The sequence below is a fragment of the Pelodiscus sinensis genome, chromosome 2, assembly GCF_052426305.1.
Source record: "Pelodiscus sinensis isolate ZL-2025 chromosome 2, ASM5242630v1, whole genome shotgun sequence".
NCBI classification, from domain to species: domain Eukaryota; kingdom Metazoa; phylum Chordata; order Testudines; family Trionychidae; genus Pelodiscus; species Pelodiscus sinensis.
This window is the reverse complement of record NC_143053.1, coordinates 20,719,822-20,747,504: the sequence shown is the minus strand read 5'-3', so window position 1 is coordinate 20,747,504 and position 27,683 is coordinate 20,719,822. Positions and strand designations below refer to the sequence as shown.

At 43.0% G+C, this 27,683-nt stretch overlaps 1 protein-coding gene across 9 annotated transcripts in view; it reads right to left on the bottom strand.

Annotated features, from left to right (window-relative positions):
* The window catches only part of MTSS1 (MTSS I-BAR domain containing 1), a 191,742-nt gene that overhangs the window by 54,203 nt on the left and 109,856 nt on the right, over positions 1-27,683 (bottom strand). For 8 of the 9 annotated variants that reach the window (XM_075920153.2, XM_075920154.2, XM_006123574.5 and 5 more), the window contains exons 4-5: positions 1,847-1,931; positions 737-828 (exon numbers count right to left, since the gene is read on the bottom strand). In XM_075920153.2, coding sequence (XP_075776268.1) covers positions 737-828; positions 1,847-1,931 — 177 coding nt within the window. Of the gene's footprint in view, positions 1-736; positions 829-1,846; positions 1,932-17,144; positions 17,165-27,683 lie in introns of those variants that run through there. The other variant, XM_075920156.2, reaches the window with a different exon arrangement.

Here is a 27,683-nt window from a genome sequence, read left to right as displayed (position 1 = left end):
AAACGACTGTGTCAGAGGTCAATAGGCCTCAAAGCGAGGCCTTGTATAGCTGAAATAGTTTCTTGGCAGCAGCCATGGCTCCAGCTGTGTGTAACTGTCCCTCTTTCCCCACACTGTATTCTACCGGGGAAATCACCCCATCACTGAACAGCACTGCCACTCTCACTTTGCCAAGTGGGAAGTTGGCTTCTCCTACCCTCTAACCGATGGTTTTCCAAGTAGTCTTTGAATATTCATATTTTATATCCTATGGGATATAAACCAAAAAACATTGAATCTTTAGAAGACTACAAGATATCTGGAGGGCAGGTAGGCAGAGACTTTCTTTCATCTTACAGGTTGCCTGTATATTTCATGGTTGTCAAGTAGAAGGTGACATCCCCAGCCAAGTGCATGACAAAGCATCATGTGGCAAGAGATTGCTGAGAGAAACAGCATGCCAGACTTTAACAAGAGAAGATTCACCTAAGTTTAGTAATATGCTTAAAGCACCCCATTAATGAGTTGATTTGGACCCTCCAGCACCTAGCTTCAAAAGTAAAACTCAAAGAATTTGTTAACTATCTTTGCTATGTAGCTTTTTCAAAAATTAACAAGGAAAATTAATATAAATGCTTAAGCAAGTTTAATATAGTTTCCCAAATACCCGATACAAGGGGAAGAGCCATGTTAGGAAGAAATCTTGTATTACAACCTTACATCCTATTATACTATAGTGGTCTTCCTCTATAACTACCTTTTGCATGGTCTTTATCCAGTTGATTGGCCACTTTCTTCCACTCTTCCATCTGTTCTTGAAGTGGGTTTATCAGACAGTCAATTAAAGCACTAATTTTGTTGAAAAAACACAAAGAGCAATCAAATCTTGCAGATGCCCTTATTTCTATATCTAGAGCCAAGGTCAATATTGGACTATTTCACTCTGCTGCAACAGTTAACAGTGCCATGGAATGCAAATGTCTAAACCAGCAAGTGTTTAAATGCCTGCTATACAATCAGGTGTTAAATAGTTTTTACTGTGTGATCCAAATTTCTCTGGCTGGATGAAAGCCAAAGATGGGACAATAAAAAAACGCCACATAATAGGGCAACCAGAATTAGTATGCAGAAGTTCAGGGACAATGTGGAATAGAACATAAACCAGAAGAGTGACCTGAAACAGGGCCAATATAAACAATTACATTTTTCATTTGTCACATGCTTGCAGAAGTCATTGCTTGCAGAATACTCTAAATGGATGTTCTGGAGACTAAGGCCTTCTATTTATCAAAAATGATTGTACAAATATGTAATGCACATGTAGGATACAAACAGCAGCAGTGCAAGCCTCTAGTCTGCTCTACCCATGTGCCCCAATCCTCACCAGTACGGAGTGCGGTGCTCGGGTAATTCAGTCTCCATACCACTGAGTTCCTAGCATCTCTGTTGAGAATACCAAGCAGGCATTGTGGTTATGGATTCTGTACTACAGCATTGGGAGTATCCACTAGGGAAATGGATTGAGACCAACTCATTTCCCCAACACCATGAACTGACTGCTCACTGCTGAGCTGCAACAACTTTGATGATAGGGATTTCCAGCATTTAAAACCGTTTGAGCTGGCAAGAACAATTCTCAGAATGAGCAGCTAAATCCTATTCCTGTCTATTTCTATGCAGTCGGGTGAGAAAATAAAGGCTGCTCTCAGTGACTAAGTCAGAGGTCAGCTGGAAGCCAACACTGGCAAACAGCTTAACATGCTTCTGAATGAAAGGGACTGTGTAACAATTATATTTTGACTGCAGTCCAGCAGGAGCCAGTGAAGAGTGATTCCCAAGCTTTGGGCCTGGCAGTGTAATTGCTCACCTTGAAAACTGCCTGAGTTTGGACTCTATACTTCGGTGTCTCATGCACATTCTCGTCAGAGCAGATCCAATTTCTCTGGTACCTCCTGAAAATGAAACACAAGAGAGTTAAGGGACATGGATTTCTCTAATGGGACTTTCTAACTGTGATGAAGAAAGTAGCTGAATTAAATATCGTATGATAAAATTAAGTGCCTGATGTATTATTAACACAGCAGAACTATTAAACATAGAGGAAAAGAGATTTATTTCTGCTCACGCGAAGCTCAGAACTGGATTAACAAGAGGACAAAATTGTTTTCTCTCTAGAGGACTTAGTATGCCAAGAATGTATAGCAGATCAACAATTTACTTGGGAGGGATCCAAAAGGAACACAAGAGATGAGAGATGGAGTTGGATGTGTAGGAGGAAAAAGCAGGGTGCAGTGAGAGAGCAGTCATATGAGTCTAGAAAGACACAGTAAATCTAAAGTCTTGAAACAATCTGTCCAGAACTTCTGACTAATTTCCTTTGTCCAGCTGGCAAAGTTTTAGTATTTAAAACACCCATTTTAGCCCTCTGTTTCCAACCAACTCTTCTATATAGAATACATATTTGTAGCCATCATAGACATGGCATATGTCACTTTGCAATGTGGCCAGGAGATGGCACTGTTTATTTGCTTTACACTACGTCACTCCTTTCAGTACATCCAAACAATAACTTCTCTAGACAGAAAATGATTAATTTTTAGGACTTTTTCTCCTCCAAAATATTTTCTCTTTTAAAGCAAGCATTTCCCCACTCCATAATGTAAACAATCATCTTGCTCCTTCTCTGTGTTCAGTTAAGCTTTCGTTTTGATAATCACATGGTTCTAACTATATGCAAACCAAGTAACAGCATCTCAGCAAACTTCTACACAAAGTCCTCACAGATCAGTTAAAATGTTCACTGGGATTGTGAGACATACCCATAACATTTTAAAAGTCTCAGAATGTAAGGTTTTTCATTTAGATTGTGATATTGTTCTGATTTTGCAATATACTCTGCAATATTGTGAGTTTTGCTAAAAACTACACTGTTTTAAGGGAAAAGAATTTATTTTCAAATGAAAAACTCAATATGGCCAATATTTCAATTTGAGAATCAATTTTTAATATTTAAAAAAGCTACCAAATATCATGCTTTGATGTTAAAATTATTTCAGGAAAGTTTTTTCTTCCTTACAAAAAACAAAATTTGGGGCCCACCAAATGACCAAGAATGAAATTACAAATATTTCCCACCTAATGCTGTGGTGGTGGTGGTGATGTGTGTGGGGGGCAGGAGGTGTTGGCTCTGATTTTGGCCTTTTATTTACCTTTTCAAGCTCATACAGAATTAAACTCCTTCAAACAATTACATTTAATAAACATACTAAACTTAAAGTTTTACTAACATTTATAACCATTAAGGTGCTGTAGTATAAGTAACAATTGTGCAAATATAATGACTGAAGGAACCCTGCTGACCCAAATGGGTCTTCACTAGGGAGTCAGATCAGTCTTCTCTCATTAACATTGCAGTTCATTCAAAAGGTGTTTCTACCTGCACAGCCAGGTACCAAAAAGCAGTGTGGAAAAGTCAAACCCCTCGTTTACTACAGTGAAAAAATGTCTGCTACTGATGGCATCTTTCTTGTCAGACATGCTCAGGGATGGTCTTTATCTCCATCCTCCTAAATGAGAAATACCAGACCACTAAAAAACAAGCAAAGTATGTGACGTCTTGTCCTAATAGTCTCAAAACTCTTACTAGAGATTTCAAGGAAAGTCTCCTGAGAAATGAGTGCTAAAACCTTCTCTACTGTCATTAGTGGAATACCTTACCATTCAAGATACAGTGGAATGCTGCCTTAGTTAAACTGAGAAAACTTGAACAGGAACATAAGTATTCTAGGGTTTTTATAGGTTAAAATTTATGCTTCCCTAACCCTACACCATAAAAAAAGGAAGCGCTGTTTAAGAACAGTAAATGGGAAATAGGGAACAATGTGGGTTTTTTTAAAATGGAGAATAAGAGTCAGCTAAAGTAAATAAGGGTACTAATAAAAACTGCCAGATAGCACTATTATAACCCCAATAGCAGTAACCAACCAATATAAATACATACATTCAACAAACAAGGGGATATCTATATTGATAAATATCATTAATATAAATCTTTGATTCATATAATTTTGTTATGTGCTAAGTCTACATATTACATGTATTAATAACAGTAAAGCACATTTGCAGAATTCAAAGTATTTACTATTAACTACCACAAGATCTTTCCAAGTTGTGAAAAAAGGTTTATTTCCCACCCCCTCAGAAAACACTAATTTTGGACTGGAGGAACTGTCTTTTTTTATTACTTCCCACCCGCCAGGCCCCCACCCCTCCTCTTTTGAATTTCAATGTTCTTTGGAAGTATTTCTAGAATCATAACATATGGTTTTTTTAACACCAGAAACATTAGGAGTAAACAGAAAATGTCAATTAGTGAATGAATATTATCTTAAAAAAGTTTTTAAAAAAAGGGAAAATGATGAGAATGTATGCCTGTTAGGAATCAAAGTTTAAAACTTTTATAGAATTCTATAGGGGAAGAAGAATGGGTAGAGTCAATGGAGAAGCCAGACCAGCACATGAAATAAAACACATCTGAATATTAAAGAAGTTGTTAATGGCTAGCATGAGGCTTAGTCTGTTAACATTTTGCGGTGAGTGGGTAATGCATCTGATAATATAATTGTGACAAGGCAGATGTGACCATGAGAGCCCTTGCTGGGGGGCCTGTTGTCCTGCCACACCCCGCCTCGAAAAAGGGCAGCAGAGAGGCCTCCATGCTGCCTAGAATGGTTGTGTTCCATATGGCTAATCAAAAGTGCCTCCACAGAACAGTCAATCAGGGTTAAGCAGGAAAGCATAAGAAATGCTGCAGGTCCAGAGTGAGGTCCGTTCCTTGCTAGAACTGGAGGAGAGTGGATAGTGTGCCTTCCTAGCTGAGGGAGCTACCGGGTGTAGGACCGAGCAATGTTGGCAGAGGCTGGCTATTTCAAAAATTATTTTGAAATAACAGGCACGCGATCAAGAGATGGAAAACGCTCTTTTAGCGCCGCTGTTTAGATGCACCCATACAGGGCTGCAGATATAGGGACCTATGATAGGTGGTCCCCTGTTGGATTTACATCTCAGAAGAGGTTTGATTTATCTCACAGACAGAGAGACTCGGCCAGAGGGCTGGGTCACTGAAGACTCACCACAAAGCAGAGAGAAAGGGCATGCACAGATACTCTGCCAAGGGGGCCACTCACGAGAGATGAGTGCATCCTGTTACAATGAAGCTGCATAACATCAGCTGGTTTAATCTTATTTTTCTCGGAGCACAGTGTGGAATCCACCAAGCATTTCTCATTCTAAGTGGTAAATGTAAAACTGCTGATGAGTGGTTAATGTTAAAATCATTTCCATACAGCATCTGCATGCATCTGACTCAGCTTGTCTAAAACCAAAGGAAATGTTAGGAAACAAGTGGCTACTAAAAGTTGCTAAGTAACAAAAGAGAAAGGATTCATGTTCCTATAATAGAGCACAGAGAATTGGTTTCTTCAGAAGCTTCCAAATCAAATGCACTACTGAATGAAAACTTCTGCATCAATGACAGAGAAGAGGGACACAGATGAGTCTGATGATCCCAGAAATAAGACATTTGCAGTGCCATTTCAGTAGCAAAATAGAGGTGCAATGGCTATTAAAGTACCAGATCCAGACCTTCCAGCAGCTCATCATCATCTTCATTCAAGAGTAACAATGCTATGGGACTATTAAAAAAAGCCACAGTTGCACATAACAACTTGCCATAAACAATTACAGTGTTATTTGATGCAGACCGTGATGATCTTTGTTCTATATTCCTTAAAGCCTTCTCATTTGCAGGCTGCTGCCATCTCAACACAGCAGGCAACTAATGGATACACAGCCAATCAGTCCATAGAGGGGTGCAGGTGGCAAGCATGCACCAAAAAGCTGTTCTGTATGAGAAGGCTTCTGCTGCAGAAAAACACAAAAGCAAATCTGGGGTTTATTCACAGCACACTGCGACAATAAAGTCATTCTGTGTTTCAAATTCCCATTTAAAAGTTAATGTTTTTGCAGTATAACTAAGTGTATGAGACAGAACTGATGGAAGAGACAATTGGATTTTTAAATCTTGGTATGTGAAGAGCAGCCAGAAAACCACGTAAATATGTCTGTAAACACCTAACCAGGTGAGAAGATGCTGAAGAAACAACTACAGTGGTACCTGTGAGTCTCATCTCTGAAGATAACCTATACAATGACACTGGAGATATCCCGGGAGCCCCCTGATAAAACTGTGCCATCAAACTGAAGAAAAAGGATGTCGATATCCATACCTCTGAATCAGTCACTCCCTCTTCCGCATATCACTAGAGTATCCCTGCCACATACTACGTATACCCAGGACTCTGAAAAATACCCTGAACAGCAAATGTTTTTCCATTGGAATGGCCCAAGATTGCATTACACCCCATGTGTTTAAAAAATTATTTCCCAGGGGCATACAAAATCCTGGCCCTTACCAGGTCTTTACCCCCACTTCAAATTACATCATTTGAGCACTGCTGTGCTACCAATATATTCAGTATACTTTCCAGAACAAAATTTTCTTATTTCTTGCTATCCCCATATCTGGGGCTGATGACTTTTAAAGACAAGCTGTTGGGCAAAACGATCTCTCTTGGTGCCAACCCAGCAATGAAAATCTCTTAGCTGACCCATGCCAGCAAGCTTGGAGACTGTTTCATTGCTGTGTGGACTTACAGGCTCTGGTTAGGGCCCACGTTCTGGGACACTCCCACCCCACAGGGTCCTAGAACCCAGACTCCAACCCAAGCCCAGAAGTCTTCAGAACAATGAAACAGCCCTGCAGCCAAGCCCTCTGAGGTCCACATATTGCATCTTTAGCCTCACCCTTTGTTGTCCTTCCACCCAAGGTCACTGCAAGAGCCACCCTACCAATATAGTTCTTCAGTCTCTGCCAAATATTCCTATATCTACATAGCCTAGACTAGGGATGTTAAAATGCGTTGTTTTTTTGGTAAACATGTAACCACTGAATTTTTCAGCGGTTACAAGTTTACAGGAAGCAGCGTGCAGCTCCCACCAGCCCCACCCCATACTGCTGCCTCTGTATCAGAAGCAGTAGCATGAGGGAGTTGGTCCTTGCAGGGAGCCAGCTTGCCTGCTTAAAAGCCAGCTCCCCGCAAGCACCAGCTCCTGTTTGGCCCCCTGCGCTGCTGCCTTTATCAGTGGCAGCAACACAGGGGTCAGGCGGCATGGGAACCAATTAAAAGCCCCATGAGCACCAGCTCCTGCCTGCTCCCTCTACTCTGAAACAGAGGCAGCAGTGCGCAGCAGGGAGGGCTTCCATGTAGCCATGAAGTTTAACCAATGAGCCCCCCAACTGATCCTCAATTGGAGCAACCAGCATTCCTGCACAGGCACTTTACAACTTTGCTTTCTTTCCTATCATGGCACGTCCAACAATTTGACCATTTCAACATCTTCACTTCTGTGATGGAGAGCATACTGATTTTCCTTTCTGTGGCTAGTCATGATTCTGTTTCATAGGTTAAGAGGGGTTGAATTTCAAGGAACAAAATGTGTACGTATGTGTGTGTGTACATGATGGGGGGTGTGGCTGGGTCAAAGCACTTTTTAAAAGGTGCAGAGACTGGCTGATGGAATACTGCCCAGACAGAGTAGCACCACACAGAAGGACTCTGCAAGCCGTACAATCTTAGTAAAGCTGTTCCAAAATGTTTACTCTTCAGGATTGCTGAAGTTTCCTGGTGGCTTAGTTTTTGTTTTTAAACTAGTGTTAATTTTCAGCTTCCACCAGAGAGCCATCACAGATGGGAAGAGAGTACCATACTTCGGGTCAGCATTCCAGAAATTTAGTGTCTTGCCTATAGAATGAAATGTTAACAGAGCACTAGCTATTTGGTTTGTTACATAAATTCTGAAAGTTCACCTGGCAATAAATACTTCAAGCCATTAACAACTCTACTGGGCAAACTTTGAGCATGATACACAGTAGCCAAGTGTCAAATATGAATGGAATGTAGAGGTTCGTGCATTAAATATGCAGTAGAACTGGTGCAGTCGAATGCTTAGGAGCACAAAGAGGAACATTAAAATCCATATGGAAAAATAGTTTATTTAAAATAAAAGTTTTAATGCATGTATGCAATGGACCCTGAAAAGTGACATCTATACAGCCAAATACAGGTAGATGCTCTGCAAGCTTTCCAGCATTAGCTCATACACTTTCCCCAAGCATGACCTGGCAGGACTCCACCTCTAAAAAGGTAAGACAATAACTTAATCTCCATGACTATTTACTCTCTACGAGTGGCCAGTTGCAAAGGGAAAACCTATTCACTGAAGAACAGAATGCTATCAGTTTGTTCCCCAGACTCAGAGAGCTGCTACAAATCCAACTGGATAAAGCTACTGTAAAAGGTTCTGTACTGCAAAACCATCCACTTAGATGCATTCCTGTAAGTTAGAAATTGCTGAAGCAATTTAAACCCCATTTTGCTTAAAAGCTGACATTCTGCAAGAAGTCCCGGCATGAAGTATACTTCTATGACACCTACAATCCCGAGAAGAGATTATAACGGCATATCTGGCAGTCTTGTAGTAAAGGAGATGATTAAATATTGGAAGAATCGAGTCCCATTCCCTGCTCTGTGACTCCTTGGGCAGCTACCCAACTACCATGTCTCAATCTCTTCACCTATATAATATGGATAATATTTATACCTCTCACACAGGCATTACAATTGGGGATGTAATAGTGTAGTCGATTAACCAATAAGCCAAAGCTCATAGGTTAATGCTATAGACTACATGCATTCTCCCCTTCCTTTCCCCCGCCAGTACGTTTTTTAGCAGGCTGGCCAGCAGCCCAGCTCAGACCCGCTGCAGCTCTCTATTTAAAGTGTATTAGGAACCAGGAGGACAGGCAGCCTTGCTCAGTTCTGGCTTATGCCACAATTATGACAAGCCCAAAACATGCACTGAATTAGACACGCACTCAGCTGATGCATCAACTCAGGAGCTCAGACCCCTCCCACCCCAGACAGGGGCTGCCCGGGAACTATAGAATAGTTGACTAACCGATAAGAATTAATTAGATTAATCGACTATTCAATTAACTGATACTTAACATCTCTAATTACAATGCCATTAATGTCTGTGAAGCTCTTTGACACTATGTAAAGCACAGTTCTCACACTAGAGGGTGTAAAGAAATTCAGGGGGGGGGAAAGGGCGCGAGGCAACCCAGTCCCCACCTTCCCCATCAAGTTTTGCTGCCCCAGTCAGTTCCTCTTTTTTTTTTTTTTGCTCAACAAGTTTTGCTGTTGGGGGGAGTGTAAGTTTTTCAAAAATTAAAAAGGGGCCGTGATGCCAAAAAGTTTGGAAACCCCTGATGTAAAGCAATAGTTTAACACTGGAGCATGGCATTACTGTTATACATTGGAACCTCTCATCAGTATTAAAAAAATACTGAGCAAATTTGATCAAATTAAAAAAGGGGTAAAAAAAAAAATCAAAGTTTCTGCGTTCTCAAATAAAATGCATTAGTCACAACACACACATGCATTCCCCAACCAAACCTAAGACCAAAAACCTCTTCCTTATAAACTAATTTAATCAAATGCTGTGTAATACTGCTACAAGGAGGCCACTGTAAAGGCTTAAATGGTTCTATTTCCGTGCCCATTTGTTATTCAACACCACAGAGGAATAAAAAGGAGTAGAGATTGGGGGAGAGGGAGAGAGGCTAAATTGCTTTATTAGAATCATTCTGTTCTGCTTAATGATCATGTATCAATGAAATGATTATTTGATGTAACATGCAGCTGTATAACGTACAAGGCCTTCTGTATACTCAAAGCAATTGGCTACAATCAGCCTCTTATCTCTCCTATCCTTTAACTTCATTGTTGAGCCGTCTACAGAAGGCTAGCATGACAACCATCTTTCAGGAAGTGACTAAGACTCCACTTAAGTGATTCCTTTTTATCTTCAAGGGTGAAGTCCAATTATGTCAGACACCCTTCTCCTTCCAAAAGGGAAGGGCCATGATGAAAGGACATAATATTTTGCAATTTCAAAGTTATCAAGAGATGCTTCCATCTCAGAGCACCATAGATTAAAGAAGCAGCTGACTATGGGCTCAATTATTAAACACATTAAACACCAAGGAAGGCTGTGACAAGCTAACAAGCAGTAGGACTTTCTAAGCTTAACACGCAACTCTTATTTAAAGGCAAGCTGTTGAAAGAGTAGGCTATTTCCATTATGGGTTACATACCATAGGCCCTGATCCTGCAAGGTATTAATTGGGGGGGAGGGAGGGGGAAACCTGTGCCAACATGCAGTCCCACAAAAGGAAAGGATTGCTGGATCAGTGCCACAGAGATTTCTTGGGCTTTAGGGAGCCTAGCATGGCTGCAACACTGTTTGCATGCATTGCACCAAACATTGTTACCGTATTACAAACTTGGTTAAAACCATGCTATGAACTACCTTTTGTGGGAGAAAGGAGCTTTTGTTTATAGCAATACAGTATTTAGGTTAGCACAAGTTACCCCTCTCCTCCTCCCCTCCCGCACAAAAAATAACTTCTGGTAAAACAACTGAATGCTGGACAACTTCAGCAAGCTCTTAACTGCATTCGGCAAACATTTCTAAACATCGTTTGCTCAAGATGATAAACATTTTTAAAGATTTAATGAAGTTTTTTAAAAATTAGACATCTCTGAAACAAGTGCGAATTTGTAAATGTTACAAGGCCCAAAGCTCCCTATTAACTATTTTTACTTAAATTAGAAAAACTCCACAATTATGACATGCACTCAGCTGATGCATCAACTCATGGTGTCAGATGCCATCAGGGACATCTACCCAGAAGACATCATTAAACATTGGCAATATCAGGAGAGATGAGCAGGAGCGCCAATGAGAGGCACAGCCAGGAAATGCAGATGACATGCATCTGACGAAGTGGGTCTTTGCCCATGAAAGCTTATGCTCCAACACTTCGGTTAGTCTATAAGGTGCCACAGGACTCCTCACCGCCACAGCCAGGAAAGTAACTCAAATACTTCCCTGGTGGATTGTATTTTCTAACAGACAACTGTTCCTAAATTCCGATTTATTAAGGGACAATCATCACTCATTGATATATTTGCTTTCCACTACCAATTCTCTGTAAAACTTTCCATGCACTTGACCTGAACTCTTGACTGCTAATATCCAAACAATATTGTTAAAATTGCACACGAAGTCTCTACTACTGCTGATTATATATTATATGTAGTGTAAGACTCTAAAGCAAAACTTTTATTTATAGATAATCCAAGCATGATATATAGATGCACAGAAACTTCCCCCCACCCCCCCAAGCTGTGTACACTGTACATTTTTTTTTAAACATTAGCTTCAGTACTGCTACCTATGTGAAAGAGGATAATGCATTTAAATGGGCTTGGACCTGAACATGCCACACAGACTGAAAATTTGCCCAGCCTATGGGATTCTGTTCCCAGCTTAGCTGAGAAAGAAGTATGCTAAATAGCTATTTTCTTTGTAAGTAAGAACCCCAAAGTCTTTGCAGATACAAATCAGAAGAAAACTGCCTCAGAGATGTAGATTCTTGTTGAAGGAGCAGCTTTCTGTATGCTATTTGTAGCAAAGGAATGAACTAAAGCCTTGTTTACAATAGAAAGGGTTTATGGTTCTAGCTATACTCAGTTATACCAGCACCAGTGTTCTCTGTAAGTTGAGCGCTTGGGCAGTAGCCCAGGAGAGTTGCAAATACTGATCAGCTGATTAGCAGAGCACTTCCCACACCATTTTTATTGGTACTGCACATCTGCACATGCTTTGGTGCACATAACAAAATTTATTCTGTATATGGATGGAAAAAATGAAAGGGAACATTGCTAGCAAAACCCCTTTCTTCCCCTCCCCTTCCCCCGAGTGGAAACATAGCTTATAGTAGCAAAAAGGATTATTTTGACTATATAGCTTATTATTCCCCAGAATAAAATAAATTATATAGGCAAAAGGACTTTCATGGACACTTATGCCCGCACTATAAGGTTTTAACCATAGAGTTATGCCGGTCAGGTGTGTGATATTTCATACTCCTTATTGACAAATCTATGTTGGCAAAACTTTAAAGATATAAACAAGATCTGATCATTAATGTGAATGGTGGATCTCAGCAAGATAAAGCGGTGCAGACTATTTCTGAAAAGCAACAAAAACTGCCCTCCGGGGAGCTCCAAACAAGGTTTGGGAATTTAAAAACCACCACCACAAAAACAAAAGGGAACTCTTAATTTGAGAAAACATGTAACTGGTTTCAGCCCAAATTCATTCAAGTCACTATCCATAAACCATTTGGAATAGAATGTTTGGTTAGATCTTTGACATCCTTAGGCTCCATATACAGGGGGTGCACTTAGCGCAGTAGTTAGTTTACATGAGGAGATTGGAAGAGCATGCAAATGCACAAGGGTTCACTGGATTATACCAAATTACTGGGCACCAGAACACTCTTTGAAACCCTATATGTATTAAGGGTTAGATGAAATTTGATGGCACATGCAGGACATCACTTATACTAGAATTCTGTTTGATATTCATATGAAAGGATGACTTGGAATCAAAACACAGCTCGATCTAACAGGTGCAAAAAAGCAGAACAAAGAATTTGTCACTAAAGGCAGCAGACATCTGAGAATATATGGCAAGCAGTTCTGCAGATTATGGCAATGCTATTTTTACAGCGTCACTTTTCTGAGCAGAACGACTTTTAAGGCATTTTTCTTGATGCAGTTTGAAGGGAATAGAGAGGGGTAACAAAGGGATGAAATTCACTAGAAGTTATATTGAAGTACAGTAAAACTCCAGTGGTCCGGCATCCAATGGTCCAGCACTCCTGATGGTCCGGGTTCCAGATGGTGCAGGAAGTGCTCCAGGCAGCCAGACAATTGGAGCTGCTCTGCCCCCAGCTTCCAGAGCGTGCTGTGCTATGTTGGTCAGTTTCAGCAGCGGCTGACTTGGGGAAGTCTGGGGCAGAGCAACTGGGGTGCTGCCAGGTTGGTCCCGCAGCGCCGAGGGGTGCATCCCCCCCCACTCCACCCCAGATCCCTCATAGCCCCCCCTTCCTATGGTCTGGCATATCTGATAATCCGGCACCCCCTGGGTCCTAAAGGTGCTGAATTATCGGAAGTTTACTGTATAACATACAGGCAGTCCCCGGGTTACATCAATCTGACTTGCGTTGGATCCCTAGTTACAAACGGGGGGGGGGAGGTGCAGCTAGTGCGGGGTGCCTCCCCCACTGTCGCCACCTCCGGCGGCGCAGGGGGCGCTTCCCCTCAGCAGACCAGGGAGACACGGAGCTAGCGCCACCTCTCCCCCCCAGCAGACCAGGGAGACGCGGTGCGGCTTTTCTCGCCGCGGAGGACGCGGGTCTGCTGGGGGGAACAAGACACCAGCCAAAAGGGGGCACCCCAGAGCAGAAAAATTAATTTCCTAGGGAACAGCAGGAGCAGCTGAGACCCATTGTGTTACAGTCCCCACCTTGGGAGCAACAGCTCTTTCCCTCTTCAGCACTGGAGCTGCAAATATCTTGTTAGCGTCACATGAAATTAACAAGTCCCTTCCAGCCTGGCAGAGGTGAAGCTGAAAAATTACCCAGTGGTGTGGGTGGGCAAGAATGGGGAGGAGCAGGACAGAAGGGAAGAGGGGATAAGCCCCAACCCCACACCCTGGCTGGAGCGGAGCAGGGTAAGCCCCGAGGGGATGAGTCTGGTTGCAAAGTGGGTGAGTAGACAATGAGGACCCACCTGTGGCTAAACTCCTGTTCCCAACACAGAATTTTTCTTTAAAATTAATCCTGTGGATAAATTCACACACACACACTTCACAGGAAAGGATTTCCATTTTCTGCTCAGCAGAATACAACAACAGCTTTGACTGTATCAATATTTCACTGTGCTCTCCAATGACTATTGATTATACTTAATACCCATTTCACTGAACCGTCTGTAGCAAATTCTATTTGGAACAGTAATATGCATTGAATAAACTTTTTTTAGTTATAAAAAACAAAGATTCTGACTATTAAATGAGTAACTGGGATCTTTCAGGTACCCCAAAAGGAAGATTTGGATATAGCATGAAACACTGAAACTTATGATCAATTTTTAATTAAAATATCAACCAAAAAAACCTTCATATCAAAACAGTATGTGTTTTTCTTAGAATAAGGAAGTTGTATGAGAATCAGGGTCTTTTCCACCTAACTCCAGCTCCCCCCCCCCCCCAACATATGTACCAGTTCCGACTTACATACAAATTCAACTTAAGAACAAACCTACAGTCCCTATCTTGGGACTTCTTGAAATTTCTATGAAATTTCATAGGTCTTCATTCAGCATACAAGAATACAGCACAATTGTTTAAATTAAAATGACAACAGCAACCAATACAAACACTTAAATGCACAATTAAGTGGAACAGCACCATATGGTCTCCTGCACAACAGGGTCCAATAAAGCATATCGAGAATTGTTACACTCCATTTCCAGGTATTCCAGGATGCGCTTTATTTCCCACTTGTGAATGTCTTTTGCTTTGCATCGGTGTTAGCATTCTATCACTGTGTTTAGTGAGTATGTCTGTCAAAACAAGTTTTTATTGCAGTTCTAAATGCACTCTATAAAGGCAACTGCTGTGCATTTTCTAAAGCCAATTTTAAAAATCTGATCTCAACTGTATTCTGAAATATCTGTGAACTGTATCCCTGAAGATTAGTTCATTGTTGAAATTAGATTCAACATGGATCGGTACAAAGAATAAAGCTTAAAAATGAACCATCTTTTTCAACCACTCCTCTAAGTCAGTAATTTCTTGGACAAAATTTGGAGAATTTTTGAGCTCCATTAAGCCAACAGCAGCTAACACAATTAAATTGGAGAACTGTGCCACCAAAATGTTACCTAGATTCTATGAAACTGCTGAGCTGTTTTATTCTGTGCTCTGTTCAAAGATCCATGCTGTGTTTATATAGCAGGGCAACATCCAAACATTTTGTCGGGCACTAATATTCAACATTACTTTCACCCCTAGCTTTCCTTTGTTTGTTACACAGTTATGCTTTTCCACAACTGAAGGAAGACCAGCACCACACATCTAACACCAGCTGGCTGTTTAAACCCAGTTGGCACAGGAATTTAGTACTGTACACAACACTGACATCAATGGAAAAAACAAATACCCCACCTGTCATGACAAGCATTATCAGAACTATAATCTGATCACACAAAAAAAGTCAAGTTTCTTTGCTATTCTCGCCATATAAATGCATTAAACTCTACAAACTCTGAAGTAAACTAAATCCAATTACAAAATTTGTCAATGTTGAATTTTGGAACTGTACTGTAGCATCTTTTCCCTCTCTGCGTAGAAGAGCCAGTAGAGAACTATGCTCTTTACATTAACAAGCTTGCATATCAATTAGATTAAGTTATGCATGGGAACTCTGAAGAGGCCAGCCCTCATTCTCCAAAATACATTATTTACAAGCTCGAGTTAACAGCTCAGCTGTCAAAAGGTACTATTTACCCACTCCAAAATTCTTAAAAATGATCTAAATTGGCATGCTGAATTTAAAGCATCTCTGTTCAAAGCAAGAACCGTAAAAGCAGAAATAGGTTCCTATGATTTTTTTCTAACCTTGCAAGTCAAAACCTGCAGGTTTAAAAAAAATCCTTCATTTAAGGAAAAAACCTGTGTATTGTTGTAGTAATAAAACATGCCAATTCCAGAGCAAAACAAGATGTTTAGGGTGTTCATTTACATGCAAATGCCAAGCATATGCTCATGTCTCACTACCGCAGAGCCATCAGTGAAGGCAGGCACAAGGGAGGTAAATTGCATGGCCAAGGCAGGAAACACAAATGAAGGATTTAGCATCATCCCGTGACACAGTAAAATGTCTTTTTGATTTCTTCTTTAAGGAGACTCCACCTCCCACTATGATGGAAAATTAAGAACTCAGATTGTTAGACTGCATACAAACAACTGTATCATTGCTACTGCAACACTGACAGGCAGAACCAAATCTGGGATTTCTGGAGCTTAGTGCATGAGCCTCTACAACTTGAGCTAAAAGGCAAACTCATTCTTTCTCTCTAGATAGTCTAAAGTGCCACTACATGGGACAGTACACCACACTCAGAAGGTGTATGGGTTACACTACTACAGTATACACAAATTAAGCACAAACGAGTTTAAGATTTTGGACAAGAAAGCTTAGTTTAAATATAATTTGTGCATTGCTTTACTGAAACTAACAGTAAAACACTCCAAGTAATCCAACCTAGAGGTGACAGTTTTCTCTCTCGCCACAGAGACCAAGACATAAAGGCAAAGGAAGAAAAGACAGTATGAGATGAATAGAGATCGCATGCCTGCGATTAAAGACTTGTAAAGGAAGATGAGTTTCTCTGTACCCTTACAAAGGATGGTGCCATCACCCATCTACTTTACAACTTTTAACAATTTGGAACCAATCAAGATTGAGTGGCTCTCAACAAGGGTTCTGTCCACACACAATGCTGATGCTACTTTCTAAGGATGCATCTACATGGCACTCTAAACTTGAAATAAGAGATGCAATTTGCACTATGCAAATTGCATATCTTATCTCATATCTATTTTGAAATAGCTTATTTTGAAATAGGGCATGGTACACATAGCACCAAATTTCGAAATAACACACTATTTCAAGCCATCCCTTATCCCTCATGCAACAAGGTTTACTGGGATGGCGAAACAGTGCAACCATTATTTCGAAATAAAGGATGGCTTGTGTAAATGTGGAATAGCTATTTTGGGATCCCGAAATAGCCATGTAGTATAGACACACCCTTAGTAACTATGGCAGCTAGCAAGGTTCCCTTCTCTGCCAGCATATACAGCTGGCACATGGTGGTCTTCTTGAAACTCATTTGGCTGAGCAGATGAAACTACTGCCCTCCTCCCTCCAAAGAGCTCTTGTGTAACTGGTTTGGCTGGTTGTACTCCCCCCCCTCCACAGCATTCTGTGCAGTGGAACATCCCAGAGTGCATCGCCTACTACTGCTGTATACATGACTTCTATCTTACTCAGTTCCTACCTTGGGCAATTTACCCAGGATTCTCCAAAAGACGACATGGTAAAGCAGCCTGGTAGGTGCACACAGAAACACAGTGGACCCTCGTTTATATTGTTGGGGAAAAAATCTGTCAACATAACACAGTGTGTTAAAAGGGTCAAATAACAGTGTCATAACCTAGTTACAGAGAGTCTTTGGTGTTCTTGAGAGGACTTAATCATAGAATACTAGGACTAGAAGGGACCTCATGAGGTCATCGAATCCAGTCCCCTGCCCTTATGGCAGGACCAAATACTGTCTAGACCATCCCTGATAGACATTTACCTAACCTACTCTTAAATATCTTCAGAGATGGGGATTCTACAACCACTCTGGGCAATTTATTCCAGTGTTTAACTACCCTGACAGGAAGTTTTTCCTAGTGTCCAACCTAAACCTCCCTTGCTGCAGTTTAAGCCCATTGCTTCTTGTTCTATCCTCAGAAGCCAAGATGAACACGTTTTCTCCCTCCTCCTTATGATGCCCTTTTAGATATCTGAAAACTGCTATCATGTCCCCCTTCAATCTTCTCTTTTCCAAACTAAACAAACCCAATTCTTTCAGCCTTCCTTCATAGGTCATGTTCTCTAGACCTTTAATCATTCTTGTTGCTCTTCTCTGGACCCTCTCCAATTTCTCCACATCTTTCTTGAAATGCGGTGCCCAGACCTGGACACAATACTCCAACTGAGGCCTAACCAGAGCAGAGTAGAGTGGAAGAATGACTTAAGAGCAACACTGGCTAAACTCTGGGATAACGGCAACTTATGCAGATGTTAATGGTACACAATGTTCGTAATTCCTAAGACACGTGAAAATATATTTTACATTTTCAAGGTTAAGTTGACATGCCTAATGACACTGAAAAGAGCAGTTGACCATCTGACCTTTTGGTCATAAAGTAAGTCCATGCAAATCTCAGACTTTCTTATCCTCTTTGCTACCCTCTTTCTTACCCACTTCAGCTTTTGCTTAGCAAAACATGGCTGGTTTATAAAACTGTCAGTTAAAGATGACAGGAAATGTCAGAGCAAGCAAAGAGGCTTTTGACCTAGAATCTAAGCACTCTAGTGCACAGGACCTGCATATAAATTACAGGTTTTCAGGAAGCTACTAGGAAACATTTGCCTGCTATTTAGAATTTATTAGCAATTCCCAGAGGAAGCACTTTGATTTAGTGCCATGTTCCCATATTAGTAGCGATGCTCCTGTATTACAGACTTCGCTCCCCCCCCCCCACAACACACACCCCTCCTCTCTCATCCATGAAGCAGGAGTTCATTTCACCCAGCTGTTCTTCTGAAGACTATCAACATGAGAACCAGACTGCGCTCAAAGAGCATAACCCAATTACAGACCATTTTGTAATGCTGTAATGTGGTAGCAGGGAAGAGGGGACTCCTGCAATGCCCTTGAGAGTGTGTTTTTAATCTTCTGACTTTGCAGGAGACCTACCCTCTAATGGATGGACCTCAGAGAGACCACTCCTTCTCTCTGGGGATCCTCTGTCCCACCACTGGTCATAATTTGTAATTCATTCAGGTGCTGCATATAAACACAGTTTTAAGTTAATCATCATTGATATGGGGATTTGAGACTACAATCCAGGGAAGTTGGTCAGCTTCCAAAACATAGGCCTTCACCATTTGAGCTTACAGTTGAAAAATCAGAAAAAATAAGAGTCCACAGGACAAGAATGCAGCACTCCTGAAAGGGTGTGAGATAGAGGAAGATCAAACATACCGTATATTCCGGCGTACAAGACGACCTCTGGAGTTAAAAAACATCCCCCAAAAATCGGGGGTCGTCTTGTACGCCGGATGCCCCGCCGCCGGAGCCCCTCCGCGGCTTTGAAAGCCTCGGGGGAAGCCGGCGGCGGGGCATCCCAGGCGCGCATGGGCTGCCCCCCAGCCGGAGCCCCTCCGCGGCTTTGAAAGCCTCGGGGGAAGCCGGCGGGGGGGCAGCCCATGCGCGCCTGGGATGCCCCGCCGCCGGCTTCCCCCGAGGCTTTCAAAGCCGCGGAGGGGCTCCGGCGGGGGAGCAGCCCATGCGCGCCTGGGATGCCCCGCCGCCGGCTTCCCCCGAGGCTTTCAAAGCCGCGGAGGGGCTCCGGCGGGGGGGGCAGCCCATGCGCGCCTGGGATGCCCCGCCGCCGGCTTCCCCCGAGGCTTTCAAAGCCGCGGAGGGGCTCCGGCGGGGGGGCAGCCCATGCGCGCCTGGGATGCCCCGCCGCCGGCTTCCCCCGAGGCTTTCAAAGCCGAGGAGGGGCTCCGGCGGGGGGGGGCAGCCCAGGCGCTCCTGGCGGCTTTGCTCCCGGTGCCTCTGGTCTGCTGGGGACCATCTCCAGCAGACCAGGGACACCGGGAGCAAAGGAGGCGGGGGGCGCTGGGGTATAAGATGAAACCCTATCTTTTAATTAAAAAGATAGGGGGTCGTCTTATACGCCCAGTCGCCCTATACGCCGGAAAATACGGTAGGTACTTTGCCTGTGGTTACTTTCTTTCTACACGGCACAGTCGCTGTGTAAAGCAGGGGTAATCTCTTTTTTCAAGGTCCAAATTTCTTGGTCAAGGTCCAGACTCCAGAGAAAATAACAATAATAATTAAATAAAAAGATTTTGTGGTCTGTTCAAAGCATCTGGCCGAATTTGGCCTGCAGTCTATTTATTGACTATGGAGTAGTGAGAGGGTCAGAAAGCATGGTGGGCCTTACAAACTTATGTTATACACAGAGTCTTAAGAGACTTCCAAGGCAAGAGAAGTTTCACTGCTTTGCTTCCTTCCACTCACAAACCTCTTCACCACAGTTTACATTTGAATTAGTGATGATCTATCTGACAGAGGCAGCAATGCGGGGTGGCAGCAGCCCTTATCCATGGGGGGGGGGGGGGAGGTCTAAACTCCTCACAAACAGAGACTGCTCTACAGGATGGGAAGTAGCTTGGAAACCCCCCCTCTTCCCCTCAGACAGAGACTACTTCACAGCAGGCCTCCCCTGCCCTCCCCCTATGCTGCTGCCTCTGATAGAGGCAACAGGAGAGAACCGGGGGGGAGGGAGGGGGCACCGTGGAGCCTTTAATCCCCCCAGCACTAGCTCTTGCCTGCCCGCCTCACTGCCTCTGAAGGAAGCACTAAGGGGGTCGGGGGGGGGGGGGACAGGCAGGCCCATGGGAGCCAATACATATGGAGAGCTAGCTTGAAACCCGGTTCCAACCTGCCTCCTCACCCTCCACACTGATGCCTCTATCAGAGGCAGCAGCATGGTGGGGGTTTGCAGGCAGATCTGGTGCTCATGGGTAGCCTGCTTAAAGCCAGCTCTCCATAGACACTGGTTCCTGCTACTCGCCCCCCTTGCTGCCTCTAATATAGAGTGCATATATATAGTCAATAGAATTAACCGATAAGCCTAGTCTTATCAGTCAATTGCTTATTTGACTATATGCTAACATCCCTAATTTGAAGCAACAATACCCAATGGTCAATCTCATCATCTGAGTCTTGGAAGGCCATTTACTTATGGAAAAATAGATATGCATTACCTGCTAAAGAACAAAATAGTAGACAGTAGTAGACCTGTGATTAAATCTGTACTTCCTGTAAAGGATCGCCAGCTGCCGTAGCTAGGTACCAGTTCTTCTGGTTAATTCTCTTACATGCTATATATGTATATTTCTGTATAGAGAAGTAAGGCTCAAAATCTCTCACAGTATATGCATATATGCACTTTCAGCTTTGTACATAGTAAGAGAAAAAAGGGAGGTTGATATCAAGTGAATAGCAAGTACAAAACGCCTTTAAACATCATACACCTTAGAAAACCTATACATTTTAAGATCTCTCCCACAATACAGAACCAAAGCCACACCTTCCTAAGCATCCAATGAACACTTCAACAGCTCAAATTTCTGGTTGTGATGTAGGCTCACAGTAACTGCAATGCAGCACTCCTGTGGCCTTTGATTTCAGAATCTATCTTCTGAAGCAGCAATATTGCCACTCAATCAGAGTAAAACTCAAGGGTGAGTCCTTAACAAAATAAATGGTGCAATCTGTCCAGTTGCAATCCATTCTAGATACAACTGCCTGCAACAGCATTAGCCTCAATTTCATAACAGTACATTTAAGCAGGTAAAAAATAAATTATTCAATTAAATATAACTCCCAAAGAACTTCTTCTTGATATAAAAATAAGAACAGAGTAATTAGATCTTGACGTAAGCGGCCACTCTCTGGTTACAAAAAAATGTTTCCAAGGCACTCAGTCTCATTAATCTTTCATTTCCAAAAGGATCAGAAATCTGTGAAAAACTGCTTGCAGAAAAGATTGCATTAAAATGAGAGCAATGTTGCATGTGAGATAAATTCCATGTAATGCACTATTTTAATTATTCAGTAGTTACAGAAGAATCCTTCACTGAAAGACATGGAAAACATAGAAAATTCATAGGAGACTGATATATTTCAGCATGCTAATAAAAACAGAACCATTCTCGAGGTACAGTGCTACGCTACTATATTTGTTTCAAGTAGGCAAACTAGGGATACCATGTGAAATTAAAGTACAAGCCATCTTCCAAACAGGCACTATGAGATAGATTTTCCCCCTTTAGGGCTGGGGGAGAGGTGAGGAGGTAAGCACTTACTGAGTTGACAGATTTGCAGCATAAAGTAAGTACTGAGCAAGAAGCAGCAGTTCCAGCTTCTTTCAATATGTCCCTTCTCCGAGTTTACCTATAACAATACTTATAACAGCAATTTGATGCACTGGGAAGCCACCCCGGTCCCAAAGATATTCTGCTCACCACAAGCAATGCATGAGAAATCTGATTAGAATGTAAAACACATGCAGGAGGAGGTAGGCTATGGCTTCCTTCTAAGTTTTTCTGCCTTTTGCAAAAAGAAGAGCAAAGCAAATAAGTTTACAAAACACAGCAGAGGGGTCCCATTAGTAGAAATGGCTTCCACTTTACAGTAGGTGAAAATGTAAAAGGACTCGGCAAAGTTTCCTTCTGATGATGAAGGGAGAAGTATGAACAATGGACAAATCAAAGTCCATCAAGTCAGACCCAAGCAGCTATCGCTGATCCGCATGCATCCTGTGTTAGAATGTACAGCACAGCTGTCTGCAAGAGACAAAGTTCTCTTAGTTTCATGTGATCATTGTCCAATAACAGAGGTCACAGAAGCAAAGGAAGAAATCCATTGTTTATACGCCAAGCTGTCTCCAAAGCTTTGATTTCAAATCATACAAAAATTATTAAGGAAACAGCCACGCTTGAAACACACCCCAGTGTTCTTCTACCAGCTCAAGGCAGCCAAAATTACTTCAAAAGAAAAGTCAAGCCCAGTCACTGACCCAGACTTCAAAATAGCCTAATTTGTGTACCCTGGAGAATATTTCCTGCCACACAACACCTTTGTATGGAAAGCATTACAGTAACTTCCTGCAGAAGTCTTATTTTAACTGCAGCCCCAAACCAATGTCAACATTAAAAAATAATAACCCAATAAATGGATTTCTCAGCTGATGATTTGGATGCTCTGCGCCATGTGCTACAGAAGTGAATTTTCGGTCTCCTTTCATCTTTGGATTTTCACCATGAGAACCCTGACCACTGACAGATGGGTAAAGGGGGCAACTGCCCTGGGGCCCAGTGTTTCAAAGGGGCCTGGAGCTCTTGACCACTACCAATGAAGCATTGGCCAGAGCCCCGGAGTCCTTTGAATTGTCACTGGAGCACCATGCTGGGCACTCCGAGCGGCTTTGAGGGCTGAGGGGGGCCAGCGCTGTGCTCTGGACAGCACTAAGGGCTGACTGCCCATCACCATGGCCTGAGGCCCAGCCCCTTCTGGGGGCTCTGAGCAGGGCTCACCACACCTTGCCCTGGGGTGGATGTTGGCCCCCTCTGATGAGAACTATGCTGCAGACTAATAACCAAGTAGGATGCCACTAGTTTTGATGACAGTATCACAACAGTATTAGCAAATTCTCATGACTCATACCATTTATCCCAAATAAAAGTAACAATTAAAGGCAGCAGCACCTTGAGTATAAAGTACCAAGCAGAATCCTATTCGGTAGCCTTGATGGATCACCCCATAGGAGAGTGCACAGAAGATATGCAAGATAAGGTTTGACTCCCTGAGTTCTTCCCCCTCCAAATCCCTTAGGCAATCAATTAGAAAAGTATAGAAATGCATGTCGTATTCCAAATCTCCCCTCTCTCACATATATATAAACCCCTTTAGAAAAAGCATTAAAAAAAACTGCCAAGAAGCTCCTAATAGAAATGGAAAAACCCTGTCCCCTAAGATATTTTTAGCTTAATGAGCAAGAAAGCTCTGCTAAATCCATTAGCCTAGACCAGACCAGCTGCGGGGGCTGGGAATTTGGCTCTACTTTCACTTCTGGATATCACTGAGATCCACAGGAATAAAGTCAGAGCTGTAACTAAAGAGCTCCCAGAGTGAGCAAGCATATTTGCGTCTGCTAGAAGTGAGGTGTGGGCGGTATGAAGGGGTCATGACACGTTTCCCCCCACAGATTTTTGCCTTCCATTTAGCACAGAGGTTTTCAAACTGCAGGTTACACTACCCAAGGGAGATATGCCCCACAGTTTGAAAACCATTCCCTCCTGCCTGAAGCTGGGATAACAATGTAAAAAATGGCTACTGACAGATTTCTCTACCAGTAACTACAGTATTATACAACCTATGGATGTTCTTTTTTCTTTCCTGTTACAATTTGCTACCTCTTATCTTTTCCCATCCTCTGCTCCAGGAGTAGCAAATTGAGACACGGTATCAATCAGCCAACACAATTTGCTACCCCGACCAGAGAATGTTAAATGAGAGCCCTAGCAAATTGTGATGGGTGGTTAATACACACCCTTGGTGCACCTGCTCTGAGTCAATACATGCACTCCTGGTGAGTACACTCATCCCAACACTAGAAGCCAAGAAGGCACATACACAAGTGATGTACTGGCTGCATGCTGATGTAACTTGTGTGAACATAAGTTTGTAGTGTAGTTGTGGCCTTAGATATATATTGTTCAGAAGAGGTAACAGCAAAAGTCTGGGGGGAGGCCAAGATACACTCAGGGTATAGACTCCTATTTTTGTGGACCTGGTACCCTAAACGCTCAGGAACAAAAGGCACATAAAGACCCCAATAACTGGTTTTTTTAGTTGTGACTTTGGGATATATAACTCATGATTTTTGAATTCTTGTAATTGCCAAGGAATCTTGGGGTTGTAGATGTGCATACATTGTCATAAAGGCCAAAACTATAATTGGGTCCAAAAAGAATTAGATAAAGGTCAGGGATGAAATCCCATTCTCGGGGCATCTATATTCTTATCTTCTGCCTATATGAAGCTAGGAATGGATGACAGGATCATTCGATGACTGACTGTTCATTCCCTCTGAAGCACCTGGCACTGCCCACTGTCAGAAGATAGGGTACTGAGCTTGATGGACCATTACCGACCCAGTAAGACTGTTCTTACATTCAGTAAAAATTACAACTGATTTTTGTTTTTGAGAGGATTTAATATGAAATGGTATATGGCCCTTAGTGAATATTTAGAAACCAAATTCTACACATAAGCTGCAACATGAGAAAAAGCATCAAGGGCTAGACTGAGACACAACATAACAACTAAGAAAGGCACTTTCCAACGATGGATCAAATGAAAATGAAGTTTTGACACCAGCCTAGGAAATCGGACTGGAAGTAACATGATCCACCAAAAGTAACCTGTGCTATAAAAATTAAAAGACACAGTAAAAACATGGGAAGGGCTACACTAGAAACACGTCATTATGAAAACTACCACCAACTATTTACAAAACATTTCAATGATTATTTGCTATTAAAATATAAATTAAAGATCCCCTTGATCACCTTGACATCCATCTGCAGTCTCATCACAGGTAAATGACAAAGTGCTAAGAACAATAAAAATAAATTTTAAAAAACTAAACGATTAGAAGGGGCGAAACAATATTTAAAATGGATTACCAGCAAGAAAGAGCAATTCAGGGACTCACAGTAGCAGATAAAAACAAATTTGTAAACTGCGATGAGACTTAGTAGACAGATGAACTGGTAAAGGATTCTTTTAGGTTCTCAAAACGTGAGACACCCAGATTTTGGGAATGTATGTAAAATACGTCACTCAAGTCTCCTACACCACCACTTCAGAAGATTATATGAGACAGAGAAGAGCTGTCTTGGATAGGCAATGGGGTGCCTGTGCCTTTAAGAACAAAGCCCTGAGAAGTGGTGCCAAACAGAACTGTTCTGAGGAAGGGAAAATAAAGTCCTCCGGCCATCGTCCCCGTTCCTGTAAATGCTGCAAGATGGCTCAACGCATTGTGGTCACTGTTACCCCCTCTGCACCTCCCTATGCCAGGGTTCTGCTCTCTCTCACTCCTGGCTCCTGCACAAACCCTGATTTTGTCCGTTGGCGCCTCTCCTGTCCCTGCATCCAGCCATGTGATGACCCTATATAGTTTTCAACCCAGCTCAGACTCCCGACTGGTCCCCTTTAACCTCTCTGAACAGCCCTCAGAGAGGGTAGCAGCTTCAGTACATGTTACTGAGCATGCTCAGTCTGTGAGAGATGCTTAGCATAAGTCAAGCAACGTACTCAGCAACTGGCCTGCCTGCAAGTGGTTCTAGCACCACTGGCCCTAGCACAGGATTGGGCCCAGCCAGGGTCAATGGGACACTAATCCTTGGGGTTGGGGACACTGGCTCCAGCTGATGCCACTGGACCCAATCCTGCACATTGCCCCATTTTTGCATCCTGATGGCTCTGCACCATAGGCAGCTGCCCCACCCTACTGCCCTGAATAAAGCACTCCAAGGATTGGAGAACTGTGCTCTATGTGGACAAAATAAAGCTCCACAGAAAAAGATCTCTAAAGTGGTGATCAGCTGAGGAAAAGAGTGTAAAGTCCCCAGATTTGGGAGGGGGGGAAGGGAGTCAATTTCAATACTTAAACACTGTCCTTTGTATAAACAATACCACTGGCTCCACAGCATGAGATGGAAGAACTCATCAGCTGGAATCCTTCCTCCCTAAAGTGCTACTTCTCTGAAGCCCCTTTTCTTCACTTACTGCAGGATGCTTTCAGACACTAACTACAAAAACAATCAGACCATCCTAATTACCATGACTTAACTGCTAGTCTATTCTTTGTGGCCAAGAAAAAGCAGCAGGTGATTAGCTTCACTGAGAGTCACCGTGTCCCTGTAGTGCAGTAATTCAATTAGATGCGCAACAGCCTTCAATCTGGGTCAGGGTCTGGCTACCTCAGCAGCATTCCCCTTGGCTGTGGTTTCATTCAACCTCACAAGCTAAGCAGGGCCAGGCCAGGTCAAAACCCAGGCCCTACAAGTGATTAAACCAGCAACACTTGTCAGTGGCACTCTCAAGTAATGCCCTGGGATAGCATTTGGAGTCATTGTGAGCAGTGAGGTAGTGTTAAGGGTCATAGTACTGGCGGTTCCACGACCTACCCTCTCCCCAACCTACTCTCTCCCCACCTTACACTTGCTCTTTCCCACTAAAGCTCCCATGCTCTGCTCAAGTCACCTCTCAGCGTAGGCAGCTAATGAAAATGTTCTTTGGGGAGAGAGTACAACTGCTCTTTGACCCATGCAGGAGTCACTGTCTCTAGCCCAGCCTGGTGAGAAAGAGAGGACTGAGGGACTCCAAGCCCACCCCACAGAAGCAGCTCCTATCCCATGGGGATGGACTCGGCTCCCTCTCTGGCCTTTTGGCTCTCACCACTCGCAGACTTGGCAGGCTCCTTTGAGTAAAAGGGAAGAGGACAACCATCTGACCATCCCAAGACAAGGGGGGAAAAGTCACTTGCCCACTTAACACTTCAAAGTGAATAGGAGATGCTGATGCCTGAGGGCCCTGCAGTAGATTCCTGGGTTTGCCTCACGGACTGGATCATTTGGAAAAGGGAGAGGAGAGCTAGAGAAGCCAGGAGCTGGGGACATTTGCCTGATCTGTTGGAGAGATGGACTTCGGTGTTGGGGGCAGCAGAAGAGCTCTGGGGAAAGGAAGTGGTGGTAGCATAGTGGGGCAGGCAGGAGTGTACAGGAAGGAAGGAGACACAAGTGAAGTCTGCCCACAACAACATGCCCCCTTGGCCTTGCGCACTCACCTCACTGCCTGTTTCCAGGCTCAAGAGTTCTTCTGGCTTATGCTGATGCCTGGCAGCCAGGCAGCACAGGGCCAAGCTGGTCCTAGCTTGCCAGAGGCAGGGCTTTGCCTGCCAAGCTGGGTTGTATACAGAGGCAGCAGGGATACTCAGATCTGGGGGAGAGGGTAGGCTCCTTCTAGCCCTAGTCATCTGTGCCCCTTGAACCTCTCCCACTGCAGCGTCTCCACGTCAAATGAGCAACAAACTTTTCATAGAGGAGCACAGGCCTTAGAGAGAGTGAATGGGAGAGGGGTGGATGTGTGGGGAATTGGGAAGGGGAGGGTGGAGGA